Genomic DNA, 19,890 nt, shown 5'->3' with positions numbered 1-19,890 from the left:
TTGGCTTTTCTCTTCACTTTATTTTTATAGGTGTAAATGACGTTAACCGCGCACGCTTCGTGCGGACGGACCAACCTATATCAACCTCATTTCCCTCTTCATAAACATGTCTACTTTGCCTAAGCACTATTCATCACTCCAATTGTGTCATATACTTTAGTCCCCCAAAGTAAAGTTTTTGCTGGCAAAATCACGTCTCTTCGCAACTGCAAGGAGCCGAAGGATATTGTAAGGCTGAACTGAAGCAGAGGAAACACAAAAAAGCGATTTAGCTTCGTCCCTAGCTCAGATGAATTTAAATCTTAGAGTTTAATAAGTATAAATTTTGTTCTCTGTAAGATTGTTTAAATGTTTCGAAATTACATAAGTGATATCGAAGAAAAGGTAGGTAATTGATAAATCACTACTTTGCTGGCTAATGCATAGAGACTTGACAAATCAAGCCATCAATTATAGGAAAATCGGTGGATAGGGAAAAAAAATTCCCCGAGTTTCTCACTTATCGCTACGGGAACAAACCACGTGACACTTCCCCCTGTCAACGCGGCTAGGCATAGTTAACATGGCAACAAGAATAATCGTGGATCATGTTTTCTAGAATCTTTTCTTTCTCGAGTGTGATAACATAATGTCAATTTAACAAATTTCCGTGGTGTGTACTCATATACACCACGATATTCGTCACCTTATGATCAAAATGTTGAGTCACGAGGCGCTTAGTAAATTTTAGTAGTAGACGTAGTAGTAAATTTTGATCATGAGGTGACGAATTTCGTGGTGTATAAGAGTACATACCACGGAAAACTATGGGAAATTTGATTTCTACAACACAAACAACGAAAACAGCATTTTGCAAAATCAAAAGAGCACGCGCTCGTTTGAAATGGTGTGTTTTCTAGTGCGTGCGCGAGCGCATGCAACCGGTGTTTGCAGCGCGCGCAGATCAACGACAATTGAAAACTTTAGCTTTAAAACCTTGCAGTCTCCATTACATTTAGTGTCCTTTTGTAAGGATAGAAAATACATTTACTAGAAAAGATTGAGAACCAAATTTCTCGAATTTGAATTAAGTTTTTCGTCTCTTTCGCTTCAAGTGAACCTGCAAGGATTGTGTGAATGACGAATTCCGTGGAATGTCCTCTGATTTACTATAGCTAACAACCAATCAGAAAGCGAGATTCCGCGCAAGTGTTGTAGAAAATGAGATTTCCCTGCTCCGATCGCTACAAAATTGACAATTCAAAATAGTAAATGCAAAAATAAATATACAAATAAAACAGTAATAGACTTGCATCGTCATCATATCATCGGCGGGACTACACTGATTACCAGCTTAGTAGCCTCGCGTCATACGCAAGTAGCGTGTTATAAGCTAACCCAATTTGTCAAGCCACGCGAACACTGTATCTTAGAGGTCAAGCCACGCGAATACTCTATAGCAGAAGTCGAATAAAAAACACGAATCCCAATACCCTGGTCGCGAACACTATACCAGAAGCCAAAGAAAAACCGAATTGCAATACTCTGCACATTGAAACCAAAAATATAAAAAAAAAACCGCGAGGTTTGACAAACCGGGAATGCTCTTAAGCACTATTCCGCGACACAAAAATCTGTTTACTGCGAAAGGTCCCTCACAACAGCCTCAACCAACCGTAAACGAACCGCTACCAGGTCCAACACCGGACGACGGGCCTGATAAGGGATCTGGTTACGAGTGAGGTTGAAGATCATGCGCAATGAGGGACCGCCTTAACCTCAACATCCTGTGACTGTTGGGTCTTCTCCTGAGCGTTTCGTGATGTGAAGCTTGACGACTTCCTCCGCACATGTGGGATGAATACCAACAGTACTACTGAGCATGCGCATAGTCAAGCCACACCTGCGATGAAAATGTCACGCGAATCAAACAATGTATGATTATAGTTATTCGTGTCACGGTCTGTCGTGCATTAAAGTGCGTTAATTGACATAGCAAAAAAATGGTATGAAATTTTCCAATTCTCAATATATAAGCTCAAGACTCCGCATACAAGGAGTTCCTCTGACCAAAAGCTTAATTCCGAATTTTAAAGAAATGTATAAGATATGAAATTTAGATATTAGCGAGCAAAGTTGGCTTTATTTCTGATCAGAGTCCGACTTCTCCCTGAACATTTGAAAATTGCACTTCAAGCCTCATATCGCGAAGACGAATCCATTAGAAAAGAATACTTTTTGATATGTTGGTTCACATATCATAAGGGACCTCTATGCAAAAATTCAAGCTTACCGAAGTTAACCAGACTTTTTTTTTTTGCTCTGTCGCGTTAATTACCTTATGGCTACAGCAAACCCTTGCATGACCTCTCCAGCGTTAGGCCCGAGGTAGTGGAGGCCAATGACTGACTGCTCTCCCTCTCGAAGGCAAACTGCCTATTAAAAATAGAAAAAAATAAGCGTTTGTTGGCTATTCAATAGCATTCATACCCTGCGGCCCAGAGATCCCTGGGGTACGGAGGTTTATATAGTAGAGCCCTCTGGTTTCCAGAGCGTTGCATTAGTCATCGAGTGGTGGGTTGTGGGGTTTTTCAGGTTAAAGTCGATTCCAATGTTACCTTGATATAGCCGACATCCTCTTCCCTTTCCGTAACTCTGAACTCAAGAGGTTTGTAGAATGCATGATATACCTGTCACCAACATAGACAATTGCCTTTTGAGTAAACACACATTTGTTAGGACCTTTTTATTGCGGTGCCAAAAAGATGAGTGCGAATCCCGTTCCTATATATTATACACCATGTCTAGTACTACTGAGAACATCAAAAGACAAATGTACAAAAAAATAATACAAAAATAAAAATACTCGCATACTTCCCGTATATAAAGGGTGGGTCCAATCTCTCTAATTTGAAAGCCTATCTTTTAAAAGTTTAAAAAAATCTATAAATTGGAAAGGGAAGGAAATTCAGTGGTTTTAAATCTCAGTTCTCCTCGCCATACTGTCTAAGGGCGTCTTCCTCAGGTAGAATGACCGTACTGTATTAATATAGTCTTACCTCTAAGTTCTCCTCGCCATATTGTCTAATGGCGTCTTCCTCAGACAGACCAACCGTACTGTATTCCAGAGGAGTGAACACTGTAGTCGCTATCTAACAAATAATTGGAAGGCAAAAACATGATGTGGATATCAAAACGGATAAGAAAAGAGATTTTGATACGCGCAACAAGTAACTAACAATCTCACCACGTTAGCTCTACTCGATTCATTATGTTTATGTTAAGTATTTGTAAAGCGTAAGGTAACATTGTTATAATGATGAAATGCGCTTCAGCTGTAACTAGCTGTACATCAGTATCAGTAAAGATACGGACATCAGTAAAGATAGGGACTGATTTATCTGGTTAGGATCTATGAGTTCGAGTTTTTAAGCAAGCACTTTGAAGATGATGAAACCTTCGGTTTAACTTTTTTGCCCAGAAGACAAGGGACAAGGGATTTACAGACGCTTATCAGAGAGCCAGATTTCTTGTGCTTTTCTCACACAAAAAGACAGTGCTTGCATCTTGCAATGACACAAACCAAGTTACAAGATCCTTACATTATCGTAATCCATTTGAATCGTCGAGCCCGCAAACAATCTCCTGGCCAGCAGTTTACCAGCCATGATGGCGACAGGCGTCAGCTCGGGACGGTCCTGCAACAGAATATGAATTATCCCAACTGCTAACCGTAACCCATCCCACATTACACAAAAACCCCAAAACACTATCATCCCGCCCTGGACACAAATACAAACACCAATATCACACCGCACTCTACACATAAATACCTACAACATAACGACCATGGAATATTTTTTGGCTCATGGCAGGAAAGACTTATTTATAAATTTCAAATATGTGGACCATGCCAATAAGGGGTTAAGTGTTGGGGCGTGTGTATAGATCACCTGTGGTACATCCCCAATAAGGGGTAAAGTGATGGACGTGTGTACAGATCACTTGTAGTACACCCCAATAAGGGGTAAAGTGATGGACGTGTGTATAGATCACCTGTAGTACATCCCCAATAAGGGGTAAAGTGATGGACGTGTGTATGGATCACCTGTAGTACATCCCCAATAAGGGGTAAAGTGATGCTCGTGTGTATGGATCACCTGTAGTACATCCCCAATAAGGGGTTAAGTGATGGACGTGTGTATGGATCACCTGTAGTACATCCCCAATAAGGGGTAAAGTGATGGACGTGTGTATAGATCACCTGTAGTACATCCCCAATAAGGGGTAAAGTGATGGACGTGTGTATAGATCACCTGTAGTACATCCCCAATAAGGGGTAAAGTGATGGACGTGTGTATAGATCACCTGTAGTACATCCCCAATAAGGGGTAAAGTGATGGACGTGTGTATAGATCACCTGTAGTACATCCCAAATAAGGGGTAAAGTGATGGACGTGTGTATAGGTCTCCTGTAGTACATCCCCAATAAGGGGTAAAGTGATGGACGTGTGAATGGATCACCTTTGGTACATCCCCAATAAGGGGTAAAGTGATAGACGTGTGTATAGATCACCTGTAGTACATCCCCAATAAGGGGTAAACTGATGGGCGTGTGTATAGATCACCTGTAGTACATCCTCAATAAGGGGCAAAGTGATGGACGTGTGTATAGATCACCTGTAGTACATCCCCAATAAGGGGTAAAGTGATGGACGTGTGTATGGATCACCTGTAGTACATCCCCAATAAGGGGTAAAGTGATGGACGTGTGTATAGATCACTTGTAGTACACCCCAATAAGGGGTCAAGTGATGGACGTGTGTATGGATCACCTGTAGTACATCCCCAATAAGGAGTAAAGTGATAAACGTGTGTATGGATCACCTGTAGTACATCCCCAATAAGGGGTAAAGTGATGGACGTGTGTATAGGTCTCCTGTAGTACATCCCCAATAAGGGGTTAAGTGATGGACGTGTGTATGGATCACCTGTAGTACATCCCCAATAAGGAGTAAAGTGATAAACGTGTGTATAGATCACCTGTAGTACATCCCCAATAAGGGGTAAAGTGATGGACGTGTGTATAGGTCTCCTGTAGTACATCCCCAAAAAGGGGTTAAGTGATGGACGTGTGTATGGATCACCTGTAGTACATCCCCAATAAGGAGTAAAGTGATAAACGTGTGTATAGATCACCTGTAGTACATCCCCAATAAGGGGTAAAGTGATGCTCGTGTGTATGGATCACCTGTAGTACATCCCCAATAAGGGGTTAAGTGATGGACGTGTGTATGGATCACCTGTAGTACATCCCCAATAAGGGGTAAAGTGATGGACGTGTGTATAGATCACCTGTAGTACATCCCCAATAAGGGGTAAAGTGATGGACGTGTGTATAGATCACCTGTAGTACATCCCCAATAAGGGGTAAAGTGATGGACGTGTGTATAGATCACCTGTAGTACATCCCCAATAAGGGGTAAAGTGATGGACGTGTGTATAGATCACCTGTAGTACATCCCCAATAAGGGGTAAAGTGATGGACGTGTGTATAGGTCTCCTGTAGTACATCCCCAATAAGGGGTAAAGTGATGGACGTGTGAATGGATCACCTTTGGTACATCCCCAATAAGGGGTAAAGTGATAGACGTGTGTATAGATCACCTGTAGTACATCCCCAATAAGGGGTAAACTGATGGGCGTGTGTATAGATCACCTGTAGTACATCCTCAATAAGGGGTAAAGTGATGGACGTGTGTATAGATCACCTGTAGTACATCCCCAATAAGGGGTAAAGTGATGGACGTGTGTATGGATCACCTGTAGTACATCCCCAATAAGGGGTAAAGTGATGGACGTGTGTATAGATCACTTGTAGTACACCCCAATAAGGGGTCAAGTGATGGACGTGTGTATGGATCACCTGTAGTACATCCCCAATAAGGAGTAAAGTGATAAACGTGTGTATGGATCACCTGTAGTACATCCCCAATAAGGGGTAAAGTGATGGACGTGTGTATAGGTCTCCTGTAGTACATCCCCAATAAGGGGTTAAGTGATGGACGTGTGTATAGATCACCTGTAGTACATCCCCAATAAGGGGTTAAGTGATGGACGTGTGTATAGATCACCTGTAGTACATCCCCAATAAGGGGTAAAGTGATGGACGTGTGTATAGATCACCTGTAGTACATTCCCAATAAGGGGTAAAGTGATGGACGTGTGTATGGATCACCTGTAGTACATCCCCAATAAGGGGTAAAGTGATGGACGTGTGTATAGATCACCTGAAGTACATCCCCAATAAGGGGTTAAGTGATGGACGTGTGTATAGATCACCTGTAGTACATCCCCAATAAGGGGTTAAGTGATGGACGTGTGTATAGATCACCTGTAGTACATCCCCAATAAGGGGTTAACCAGAGACATCATGGCGGACAGACGCACTGGCGCGTGCTCCTCCGCTTTTGCTGCTTTATTTATACTGTTAGCAATCTCCTCAAAGATCTATGCTCACACAATCACTCCTAAATGTGATCTACATGGAAAGAGACCTGTTGAAGGATTAACAAACTTCACATGGAACATGTTCAAGCCATTAGGACAATTTACGATCCGGCGGAAACCAAGCAAAGGAACTATGATAACATCAGCATTTCGGAAGCACAGAACCTTTGTCAGCATTATTCCTGGACTCCTACTCCTATGTGGTGATATTATTAGTCAACCTGGCCCAGCAGCTAATGCAGGTCTTCGACACAGCTCCATCAAATGCCTTGGTATTAATGCCAGGAGTATTAAAAGCACACATAAAGTAGGATCGGCCATTGTCTGTAACTCAGAGCGCGTTCAAGACTTAGCGTATTCAGAGAACGCCGATATTGTCTTTATTAACGAAACATGGCTTAACAGCAGTATTAGTGATGAAGAGGTATTTCATTCTGGCTACACCATCTATAGAAGAGATCGCAACGATCGAGAAGGCGGGGGTGTGCTTATTGCAGCGAAATCAGACAGTTTTAAGGCGATAAAGGAATGGAAACCGGACATGACTTTATTTCAAGATCTTGAAGTTGTATCAGCAGAACTCACTACAAGTTGCAATCGGAAAGTCCTGTTCTCGTCGTTTTACTGGCCTGATCCAGACTCCGACCCTTATGTATGGCTTGAAAAATTTAATAACTATCTTGATTATGCCTGTGACTCATTTGACACTATGCTAATTTCCGGAGACTTCAACATGTCGAAAATCTCTTGGGCCTCAGAAGAACAATCATTAGGTGCCAGAGAGCTTTCTTTCACTGAGATTCTTAATGACCACTATCTATCACAAATGAACCATTTTCCAACACGGGGTGATAAAATACTTGACTTGGTTATTACTAATGCCTCCGATCAAGTATGTGTGAATGAGGTATTGTCTCCTAATGAAGCAGGAGTGTTTTCCGATCATAGTGTGGTCTGTTTTGAGTTCTCTGCGTTTGTTAAAGCACCGTCCAAATTCCACCGTTCAGTCTACAACTATACAAAAGCCGATTTTGATGGCTTGCGCGCCTCTCTCAGTGCATTAGAATTGACAATGAGCTCTAACGAAAACAGCGATATTGACACGGACTGGCAAAATTGGAAAGATCTATTTTTGGCTGCCGTAGCAGATCACGTTCCATCCAAAAAGCTTAGGGGTCGCAATCCAGTACCTTGGATGAATGGAACTATTCTCGACCTAATTAAGAAGAAAGAAACGACTCGAAGGCGTCTAAAAAAGACCCCTGCTAAAGCGTCTCTGAGGGAAAAATTCAAAGCGCTGCGTGCGGAAGTCAAACAAGCACTGCGGGAAAGTCGTGAAAACTTTTTCCAGTCTCTCGAACGGGACTATAAAAACAACACCAAACGCTTTTGGTCTGTTCTAAAACAGAAATCCAAATCACGTGGGCTCCCATCTCAGGTCTCTATGGCAACCGTAAATCCACCCACTGGTTACCAGGACCCCACGCCACTAAGAACCACAGCTGATGATCCGGAAGCAATTGCAAATTTATTTAATAAATACTTTGCTTCAGTGTTTTTAAAAGATTCTCTTCAAGACCTAAACACTGACCCGGAACATTGTGCACCCCCTGTACCCGAGCTATCTAATATTTCATTCGATATAAATGATATATTATCGGTTATCAGGGGGCTGGACGCCAGTAAAGCTTCTGGACCAGATAACATTCCCGTCAGATTACTAAAAGAGACCGCGGCTGTGATTGCTCCCTCTCTTTGTCAGATTTTCAATAAGTCTATCAAGCTTGGCAAATTTCCTTCTGAATGGAAAATTGCTCATATCGTTCCTGTTTACAAGAAAGACTCTGCTCAACAAGTTGAAAATTACAGACCGATATCACTCTTGTCTGTTGTGTCGAAAATTATGGAACGTTGTGTATTTAATAAGATAAGAGAGAGGGTGCACTGCCTCATCCAGAGGTGTCAACATGGGTTTATTGCAGGCCGCTCTTGTGTCACCCAGCTGGTGGAAGTCCTTGACACTATTGGCTCTCACTTAGACAATGGGAACCAAATTGATGTTGTATACCTTGATATGTCAAAGGCTTTCGATAGAGTAAGCCACCGTATGCTAACACGGAAACTAGTCCAATATGGTTTTGGCGGAAATCTGTTGAAGTGGTTTACATCATATATCACCAATCGGAGCCAACGCGTAGCTATTCCAGGGGGGGTCTCAACATGTCAACCTGTGACTTCCGGCGTCCCGCAAGGGTCAATTCTCGGTCCTATACTGTTCGTCCTCTTCGCAAATGACTTGCCAGATTCAGTTTGCTCATGCAGTGTTGCGACATTTGCAGACGACACTAAGGTCTTTAATGTTATCAACTCGGCGGACGACACGGATGTGTTACAATCTGACCTGAACAGTCTAAATGGCTGGGCGGCATCGACAGGCATGACATTTAATCAAACAAAGAGCAAAGTCATGCGGGTTTCGCGAAAGCGTAAACCAGTTCTCAAAACATATTCGCTTGGCGGTTTGCCTTTAGCCTGCACTGAGACGGAGAAGGATCTCGGCGTCTGGATGTCAGACGACCTCTCTTGGACTAAGCAAGTTGACGAGGCATGTAGTAAGGCCAACAGGACGCTGGGGTTCGTTAGAAGACACTCAAGATCCATAAAGAAAACCAACATAAGAAGATCGATGTATCTCGCCCTAGTACGTCCTCACCTAGGATACGCAACACAACTGTGGGCACCGCAGACAAAGGACCTGATTAGACGAGTTGAAAGAATCCAAAGACGAGCTAGCAAGTACATGTTAGGACTCCCATTTAGATGCAGCCAAACATACAAAGAAAGACTTATTCAACTTAAATTATTGCCACTATCGTATTGGCACGAATATTTGGACATGTCATACTTTTATAAAATCATAAATGGGCTTGTCAATATTAATCCATCAATTGTTCCCAAAGTTCGCTCAGTCCGTCCTACTAGATCATCTGCAAACTCAAGCGCACCACAATTCTTCGCTCGCAAATGCAAAACTTCTGCTTTTCAAAAATCATATTTAAACCGTTGTACAAGAATATGGAACACTCTCACTAATTTGTTAAATAGTTCTAGCTACTCTGACCATGCTTCTTTCAAGCGCGCTTTATTAAATTACTACTTAAATGCTCTTTCGATAACTTATGATCCAGAGGATCCGCGCTCATGGAAATCTGTCTGCCTCACCTGCAATCGGGCCAGGGTGCTAACGCACCAAATTTCATGTTGTTTCTAATTTAGTTTTTGTGACCTTGTAACTTTTACACATTTTAAACTCGGGTCCGCCGTAATTGGCCTAGCTGTGGCGGATACCCTGCCCTTTCGTTATTGTATGTATTTATGTTCTGTTTCCTATGTATAACGTATTATGTATGTGTATTTTTTTTCTCCGTGGGCAAAGTCAATAAACTAAACTTAAACTAAACTTAAACTTAAGTGATGGACGTGTGTATAGATCACCTGTAGTACATCCCCAATAAGGGGTAAAGTGATGGACGTGTGTATAGATCACCTGAAGTACATCCCCAATAAGGGGTTAAGTGATGGACGTGTGTATAGATCACCTGTAGTACATCCCCAATAAGGGGTTAAGTGATGGACGTGTGTATAGATCACCTGTAGTACATCCCCAATAAGGGGTTAAGTGATGGACGTGTGTATAGATCACCTGTAGTACATTCCCAATAAGGGGTAAAGTGATGGACGTGTGTATGGATCACCTGTAGTACATCCCCAATAAGGGGTTAAGTGATGGACGTGTGTATAGATCACCTGTAGTACATCCCCAATAAGGGGTAAAGTGATGGACGTGTGTATAGATCACCTGTAGTACATTCCCAATAAGGGGTAAAGTGATGGACGTGTGTATGGATCACCTGTAGTACATCCCCAATAAGGGGTAAAGTGATGGACGTGTGTATAGGTCTCCTGTAGTACATCCCCAATAAGGGGTTAAGTGATGGACGTGTGTATAGATCACCTGTAGTACATCCCCAATAAGGGGTTAAGTGATGGACGTGTGTATAGATCACCTGTAGTACATCCCCAATAAGGGGTTAAGTGATGGACGTGTGTATAGATCACCTGTAGTACATTCCCAATAAGGGGTAAAGTGATGGACGTGTGTATGGATCACCTGTAGTACATCCCCAATAAGGGGTAAAGTGATGGACGTGTGTATAGATCACCTGAAGTACATCCCCAATAAGGGGTTAAGTGATGGACGTGTGTATAGGTCCTCTGTAGTACATCCCCAATAAGGGGTAAAGTGATGGACGTGTGTATAGATCACCTGTAGTACATTCCCAATAAGGGGTAAAGTGATGGACGTGTGTATGGATCACCTGTAGTACATCCCCAATAAGGGGTAAAGTGATGGACGTGTGTATAGATCACCTGAAGTACATCCCCAATAAGGGGTTAAGTGATGGACGTGTGTATAGGTCCTCTGTAGTACATCCCCAATAAGGGGTAAAGTGATGGATGTGTGAATGGATCACCTGTGGTACATCCCCAATAAGGGGTAAAGTGATGGACGTGTGTATAGATCACTTGTAGTATACCCCAATAAGGGGTCAAGTGATGGACGTGTGTATGGATCACCTGTAGTACATCCCCAATAAGGAGTAAAGTGATAAACGTGTGTATGGATCACCTGTAGTACATCCCCAATAAGGGGTAAAGTGATGGGCGTGTGAATGGATCACCTGTAGTACATCCCCAATAAGGGGTTAAGTGATGGACGTGTGTATAGATCACCTGTAGTACATCCCCAATAAGGGGTAAAGTGATGGACGTGTGTATAGATCACCTGTAGTACATCCCCAATAAGGGGTAAAGTGATGGACGTGTGTATAGATCACCTGTAGTACATCCCCAATAAGGGGTAAAGTGATGGACGTGTGTATAGGTCTCCTGTAGTACATCCCCAATAAGGGGTAAAGTGATGGACGTGTGAATGGATCACCTTTGGTACATCCCCAATAAGGGGTAAAGTGATAGACGTGTGTATAGATCACCTGTACTACATCCCCAATAAGGGGTAAAGTGATGGGCGTGTGTATAGATCACCTGTAGTACATCCCCAATAAGGGGTAAAGTGATGGAAGTGTGTATAGATCACCTGTAGTACATCCCCAATAAGGGGTAAAGTGATGGACGTGTGTATGGATCACCTGTAGTACATCCCCAATAAGGGGTAAAGTGATGCTCGTGTGTATGGATCACCTGTAGTACATCCCCAATAAGGGGTTAAGTGATGGACGTGTGTATGGATCACCTGTAGTACATCCCCAATAAGGGGTAAAGTGATGGACGTGTGTATAGATCACCTGTAGTACATCCCCAATAAGGGGTAAAGTGATGGACGTGTGTATAGATCACCTGTAGTACATCCCCAATAAGGGGTAAAGTGATGGACGTGTGTATAGATCACCTGTAGTACATCCCCAATAAGGGGTAAAGTGATGGACGTGTGTATAGATCACCTGTAGTACATCCCCAATAAGGGGTAAACTGATGGGCGTGTGTATAGATCACCTGTAGTACATCCCCCAATGCATATATATTTTTGGCTGACGTCTGCTCATTCTCCATTCCGATGATAAAGCCTGACTTGTCGACCTGTACCCCAGCCTTGTCAAGTTCCAAAGCCGCTGTAGATGGGTCTCGCCCTGTGTGAAATTTGTATAATATAGATAACAGTTAACTAAAATTACGATTATGGGAATTTGAGATTTATATAACATATAATACAGCTCCAACTGACGAACAATGATTATGGCAATTTTGATAATTCTGGTGCTGGCGATGTTGTTGATATTGATGATAGCATTAATAATAGCGGTGATGGTGAAGTCTGCTGCAATAAATGTACGAATCGAAGCTGTGTCAAAAACAATAAAGAAGTACACCTTTTTCAATTCTTAAACTTTAGTTAAACAATAAGAAGCAAACCTACTTTGATTCTTCAGGTTTTAATAAAAAGTCTCACCTATGGCCATAAGGACAGTATCGAACTCCTCCTCCCCCCTCTCCCCTGATGAAGGGTTTGTCCACTGGACGTGCAGCTTGCCATCAGGCCGTTTGTCAACACTCACTGGAACACATTGATTGATAAAGCGGGTACCATGTCGAGACATGTATTCAGTCACTAGAGATGCCATTTGCTGTTGAGACAAGTTTATATGTATTCAGTCACAAGAGTTGCCATTTGCTGTTGAGGTAAGTTTACAACAAGTAATTATTCACCAGAGATTCCATTTCCTGCTGAGGACATGAAAACGTTTTTATTCGCTAACCTGGTCAAAGCCTCTCAAAGGAATAGATCTCATCATAAGGGATGTGTTGTAACCAAACCCTGCCAGGAAACCTGCGCATTCCAAAGCTACATCTGTCACACAAGTTAAAGATGAAACTGGTAAAGATCTGATGCTAATAAGGCATTCACATTCTTGTAACAAAACGCAGACCTGTTTGTAATTTACTTTTGCTGTTTTGTGAGATCATTCATTTTGGACTGTTTTATAAGGAATAGCTTCTTTCTTCTCAAACGGTTCGTTACACCCAGAGTGCTTACTGATGGTGCCGAAATTCGCCCGCTAGGTTTGTTGAATATATTGATGAAGAGTGAAAGTGTTGTGTGCGCTTGCGACCGCATCTAAGAAAAAATACTACAATATCAAAACAAAAAAGACCAATAACTTACAAGGGTTGACAGGTAAGAGCATCTTTCAAAACTACCAGCTTCGCGGATACGTGGGACATTACTTCAAAAACATACATAGGTTATAGTGTACTCCTCTAAAAATCAGCGAATCAGTCTGCCTTTTTCATAAATCGTGATCTTTGCGAATGGAAATTTAACGACTGTTGTGAGATACTTTAAGTTAAGTTAGCTTCTGAGTGGTCCCATCTGCTGATTCCCGAATGGAATAATTGTATAATGTATAAAGGCGGGTTTTAAATTGATTGTTTTGACAATTTTAACGTTAATCCTCGAAACAGGTGATGAGAGCCAACATTATTGGTTTATTTTACATTTTTTAAAGGAAAAGGTATCAGCGAATCTCACCAAGACAACTTACAAGCTTCTCCCTCAGTGGCTTTTTTATAGAAAAAAACCATGGGTTTCCGAGGACGTCATTATTACAATAACAGATGGGTTCAGACCACTTAAAGGATACATGATGCCCCGATAACAAGCCTGGCAACAATGAAACCATAAAAAGGTCAGACAATTTACCAGTACAGTACAATCACATACTGTACAACAATTTTATACATAAGTTAGGTAGTCAAATTACCCAGAGTACAATCATGATACAACCGTAATATAAAATAGATAATTACCAATAGTGCAATCACGATAAAACCATAAAAGAAGATAGTCAGATAACAGTGCGATGACGATTACATTCAAAACCATGTTTTGATGTTAATTCGAATTACATGTTTTAGCACATAACTGGTCTTACGTTTTCCCAGGTGGTTTTTGAAGTGAGAAGAGATCATCACTTGTGATACAGTATTCCTTTGCTCCTGGAACCTAAACATAACAATAATTTATTGCAGGAGCCATACAAGTACTTTAAGTGATCTTGAAGTAAAAGACCTATGCACTTGAAACCTGAAATGCTGATATTATTTCTCAGATCCAGTCATTCAAAGATTACCTTTGACTTTAGAAACAAACATTCCCACATTCCCAACCATACACTCCACACCCTTACACATCAACACCATACAATTGACTACCATAGTACATTGCCAAGCATTCAAAACCATACAGTTTACATAATGCAATTCCCAGCCATACATTCCCAGCCATATACTTCACAGCCATACAATTCACAACAATATACATTTTGATATGACAGGAATGAATTGTCACCATCTGAGAGTGGTTAAACATTCATTTAGATCATCTTAACAAGGCTTTCAACCTACTGTAAAAAACATTTCTTATTTAGAAATATCACATGATTCATTGCAATTAACTTTTCAGAAGAAAAAAATTCCGGCATAATTAATTTTACTGTGCTTCACAAGCAACACACCTGGAAAATGGATATATAATGAATCAAGACATTTCTAATAATGAAAATATTTTGGTTTATTAAGGACCAACTTACAGAACGGTATGTGTTTTACACTCTTTCAACACTTACGTCAGACGGAAAGCGTGGTCTTCCTCCAACAGCAATAACAACTTTCTCTGATGTCAGCAATTCCTATAATCAGTAAAAACCATTGTTAGAAATCAACAGTAGAGAAAACTATCTAAGTCTAAGTCTATCTTTAAGTCTTAATAGTATGTAGTTTAACAGTACCTCTTTGCCTGATTTCAGTACAGCCTTGATAGTATGTCTGTCAACAAAGGATGCCATTCCTGGTATGTACCGTACACTCCTGATAATAGAATACATGAACTATAGCTAAGAAGAAAACATTTTGTGGAATGTTTATGTGTCATCACTTAAAGCCGCATTGTCACCAGTTTACTTCCGGTCGATTAGGTAAGAATCTCCGATGATTTTTAACGGAAAACACAAAAAATATTTCAAAATATAGAAAGCATGTCTATTGGAAGTTTCTTTGAGGACGTGACTGCTTATTTAGAGCGGATGGCCTGTTAAATATTTTGGATTCAAATAGATTCTTTTGTCTTGGTTCCTGGGGGGAACCATGCGGCTTAGAATACAATATGGCGCCCGATAATCGAACGGAGAGGGTTTTCTGCGATGATAACCGAGTACCGCCTGCAAGCAGGCTAATTTGTCTTTTAATGGTTGAGGTTTCCGTTGGACCTCCGGGAGTAAACTGGTGACAAAGCGGCTTTAACACCACGTACTTACTTATCATGCAGTTGAACTCTATATCCCCAATTAAGTGATTTGATATAATTTTGAACTCCCGTTACAAGGTTCCCCCTGTAAGAAAAGAAAAACATACAAAATAATAAACAGTATTTTCCCTGCAGATATTTTAGCTGTTTAGGGTTCTCCTACCAGTCAAAGGTCATCTGATCAGAAAGTTGCCAGCCATACTTTTTGGCATCCTTGAAAACAAAAACAACAATTTAAATACAAAACAGCAAAAAAAAAATTAAAATAACTAGCTAGCTGTAGAAAAGCTGCTTGTTATCTAAGTTGGCATTGTGGAGAGGGAAATAAATCAACATAAAGATGTTTTGAGCCTTAGCCAATCATAGCAGCAAATGAACCTTAAAATACAGAATAGAGGACTGTAGAGTTCTTGGCAGATGCTGTATGTAACAAATGACAATGGGACAATAGGCAGTTAGAGTAGGTCCCTGGTAAGCGCACAGACTTTGATATTACAATACCACCTTTAGCACCATCACAAGACCACTTTTAGTCTTCGTGATACCATCACAAGTCCACCCTCAGTTTACCTTGACACCATCACAGGGTTATGATTCCATTACTACCGTTACGAATATAGCAATTACATGTTGGTGTCACTAATATAATGCTGGTGTGGTGTAGACAGTGGTGAAGCTAGCGAAGCTGGTGCAGCTAGTGAAGCTGGTGGACCACCTTCAGTTTACCTGACACCATCACAAGACCACCTTCAGTCTACCTTGCATACCTGCCAACTCTCCCGGTTTTACCGGGAGACTCCCGTTTTTTTTTATCAAATCTCCTGGTCTCCCGGTTTTACCTTAAATCTCCAGGTTTATTACCAAATTTTAATCAGTCTTAGTTGTTTTTGAAGTAGAAGTTGGATTTTAGCCACAAAGTTATGCAATTCTTATAGTTTGCATTTAAGTTATGACGTTTTCAGGTTTTACGAAAACTAAATAATCAATGAGCGTTTCATGTAGACCACAGGACTACCGTAATACCGAAATGCTTTTATGCTTGCAAATGCTTGAATAGACCTTTTTCAAAAAATGTTGTCAGTGCAAATGGCAAATGGCGAATGGCAGTTCTACGATCGAAAGGACCCATGAATCCCAAAATATTCACTCCAAATTAAAAAACATATCGATAAAACATACAACTATCCATTAAATGTAATCAATTTATGGTTCTGACATCGCTTGAGTTTATTTACTATTTTTATTTTCACAAATAATCAATACCCATAAGCACCAGAAATTGGCTCATACTTTGGAGCCGTTTTCGCACAAGTTTGTAAGTTGGCGTTGTAAATCATGCCGGCCACAATACATCAAAGATAATTTTTAGGTGCTCTGTGGTCAGGATACGATGGAATAAAAATGCTGGCCTCTCAAAAAGTAGTTGAAATTGATGTTCTTGACATCGAACAATAAGCAGATAGCATAATATCGATTGAGTATATTATTCAGAATAATACCCAACAACAATAAGAGAACAAAAGAACATACACATCTTCAAGCAAAGCTCTGTGATTTGCTTATCCACCCACCCCATCCCACCCTCATCCCGTACCCCCTCCCCTTCCCCCCCTAAAATAATCTCCCGGTTTTTCAAGTCTGGGGGTTTGCAGGTATGACCTTGACACAATCACAAGACCACCTTTAGTCTACCTTGATAACATCACAAGACCACCTTAAGTCTATCTTGACACAATCACAAGACCACCTTCAGTCTACCCTGATACCATCACAAGACCACCTTTAGTTTATCTTGACACAATCACAAGACCAACTTCAGTTTACCTGATACCATCACAGTATCAGTTCACAGTACCTTGATACCATCACCAAGCAGTGATGCATGATGCATCAGTTTCTTTGGAATGCAGCCGACATTTACACAAGTGCCCCCTATGCCCCAAGTACTCCCTGTAAACACAACAATTGTTTAATACAAAATTAAATCCACACTTTAAGGGGACAACTGGGGAGTTCTATTAGAATCAGACAGGGTGGTTGTTAGTAAAATCAATTCTTACACTAAGGGATAGCGATTTGGTTGTGGCCAACAGCAATTCTTAACTCTACAGTGTGCACACTAGTTGTAGAGTAGTAGGGGCAGTTTTTAACCCTAGCATTAGATGCGAACTAAAAAGTCAGAAGTGCTTGAAGTAGACTTACAAGTATGGTTTACTGTAAAATAAGTTTTGCACGTTTTTGAACACTATTAGCATAAGACCCCTAAAAGATAACAGAATTAAAAGAATCTTTGAATCACCCCTAACAGGGCTTCTGGAATTACGCGCTTGTGCGGGAGCGCGTAATTAGGCTTTTCCCGCGTAATCCGTGTAATCCACAAATTTCCGCGTAATCCAGCATAATTTGGCTAAATTTTGAAAGACAAAACATTTAATTGCACAGCTGATGGGTTCTTTTAGAGTTCTTACCTCTATTTCTCGTAAAAAAAGAGAAATATTCTTTGCAAGAGTGCGATATTTCAAACTGAATTTCAAAAACAAATAAAATGACTAGGCGTTCTTTGCGAAACTGCGAAGGCCTAGGACTAGTAATAAAATACCTTTTTTAATTGGCTGGTGGCTAGGAGCCAATGAAAACTTGCCTAAGATATTTTCACGCAAAAAAATAACCTTTTGAAGTTATTTTGTGCTTTCCTTCGGTACAAAATATAGTTTGGGCGTAACAGTTAATATTCCGTGTAATTTAGCGCGTAATTCAGTAAAGAATCCTGCAAAACTTTGATTTTTAAAGAAAAATGTATTGCAAAATCCCGCACAATTTAGCACGTAATGATTTATTTTCCGCATAATTTAGCACGTAATTTAGCAAAGAATCCAGCGTTATTTTGAGTTTTTTTTTTCCGCGTAATTCCAGAAGCCCTGCCTATGTACTTCATGGAGGGTTCCTGCATGAGTTGGAATCAGGCATTAAATTCAATAATTTTATATACCTTGCGGAGATGGAGCCACAAAATCTAATACAGCAACCTTCTTTCCTAGACTTGCCGCTAAAACAAAGAGAGGTTTTCATTAGGACCAAAAAGAAAAGTACACAGCATGGTAAGACAAGATACAAAGTAAATATTCAGACCTTCTTTGGAGCAAGCAAGTCCACCAGAACCACCACCAATGACAACTAGGTCATAGTTGTTGTCTAAAACAAACAAGCATATATAGTTTTTTTAAGCAGTAGTTTACTTTCAATGACAGAAACAAATTTGTAGATCTTTTTCTTACAGCTTTTCATATTATTTTGTCATTTTTTAAGGATAAGGCTTAAATCTGGTCATAATCAACTTAAAGCCTTCTATTATCAAGGAGAGCGCATTCTGTGGATCGGATGTGAGATTTCTTTTATGCAGGAAAAGGTAATTATTTATCGGGGAAAAGGCTGCTAAGTTGAATTTTTTCTGGTTAAAAAATTTCGACCCTCCCCGAATCTAAAGCGCAAAAATGGTGACCCTCCCTCAAAACGGCACTGCCCCCTCCACCCACATGCCAAATTGTTGTATGTGTGTGTGTGTGTGTGTGTGTGGGGGGGGGGGGGGGGGGGCGTACCTACTAAGGGATGCCCATGAAGGGGCAATGGAACTGGCTTTGAACACCACCAAGCCAGGAGAAGTGATGTTTCAAGCCCATTTTTCAGGGGTGTAAATATTATTGTATAGAAGGCCTGGAGGCATGCTCCCTCTTGAACATTTTGCCATTTTCAAATATATGAAATGCTCATTATTGTTAAAACCTAAATGGAAAATAGCATCATTTGCTCCTTCCCAAATAAAATCTTAATTACATATTTTTCCATATCACCAATCTGAAAAGTTAGTGAAGGGGTAGCCTGCTTGCAGGAGTTAACCCGGTGTTTTTTTCGCTATGTTTACTCGGTGTTTTCGCTGTGCCAAGTCGTGGCCGCCATCTTGTTTTGTTCTGGCCACGCGAAAGCTGGAACGAGCGCAAAGCAAACATAGCAGCCCCCCCCCCCCCCCCCCGTTCAATAATGACCCCTCGGCAAGTTTTGCTTCATATCGTAAGCCCCTTTGAGTTGCCTGTGTTACCCAAAACGATGTGTTCTGCGAAACAGGCATGGGATTGGCCGAATATTGGAACAATTTATAGGGTACGTCTCGCATGAGCCATATTGCGTTACAAATTGCTTGTAATAAATCATATTTTCGAGATGTTACAGTATTGCGATCCTTTAAGATTTTGGATCATTTTTCTGTTTACCTGTGGACGAACTTGTGAGGGGGCGGAAAGCTTTTTGTGAAGGCTGAAAAAATACCCCACCGGACCTCAAATGTCTGTGTATTATCCTCACACGGCGCAAACTAAGAATGGAACTCATCATAGCAATGGGTAACTTGTACTAATGACAGCAAACACTGTTTTAGCACTTTTCCTAAGCATCGTCCGCCATCTTTGTTTGCGGTCTTTTGCAATACTTACCGCGGGCTCATTAGAACAACCATCAAGATGGGGCTC

The 19,890-nt window shown here is 41.0% G+C and overlaps 1 protein-coding gene across 1 annotated transcript; it reads right to left on the bottom strand.

Annotated features, from left to right (window-relative positions):
- LOC5518687 (thioredoxin reductase 2, mitochondrial) lies at positions 1 to 19,890 on the bottom strand. The gene is made up of 18 exons (XM_048724801.1): positions 19,636 to 19,890; positions 18,500 to 18,562; positions 18,360 to 18,416; positions 17,226 to 17,320; positions 15,534 to 15,583; positions 15,381 to 15,455; positions 14,856 to 14,934; positions 14,694 to 14,756; positions 14,001 to 14,071; positions 13,710 to 13,729; positions 12,825 to 12,916; positions 12,518 to 12,692; positions 12,064 to 12,197; positions 3,582 to 3,677; positions 3,039 to 3,131; positions 2,598 to 2,669; positions 2,318 to 2,415; positions 1 to 1,882 (listed from the first exon to the last, which is right to left on the bottom strand). The coding sequence occupies exons 1-18, from the start codon at positions 19,754 to 19,756 to the stop codon at positions 1,759 to 1,761; spliced, it is 1,578 nt and encodes a 525-aa protein (XP_048580758.1). The 5' UTR covers positions 19,757 to 19,890; the 3' UTR covers positions 1 to 1,758.

Source organism: Nematostella vectensis, chromosome 3 (assembly GCF_932526225.1).
Source record: "Nematostella vectensis chromosome 3, jaNemVect1.1, whole genome shotgun sequence".
NCBI lineage: Eukaryota > Metazoa > Cnidaria > Anthozoa > Actiniaria > Edwardsiidae > Nematostella > Nematostella vectensis.
The sequence above is the reverse complement of the archived record's forward strand: the minus strand, read 5'-3'. Positions and strand labels throughout refer to the sequence as shown.

Bases quoted from the DNA above. Each gene is read 5' to 3' on its own strand.
- LOC5518687 (XM_048724801.1), bottom strand. From the start codon at position 19,756: ATGATGAGTTCCATTCTTAGTTTGCGCCGTGTGAGGATAATACACAGA. The intron at 15,584-17,225 runs GTACTGTGAACT...TTTGTTTTCAAG, and splicing joins TGCTTGGTGATGGTATCAAG to GATGCCAAAAAGTATGGCTG. The intron at 3,132-3,581 runs GTAAGGATCTTG...ATTATTTGTTAG, and splicing joins TTCAAATGGATTACGATAAT to ATAGCGACTACAGTGTTCAC.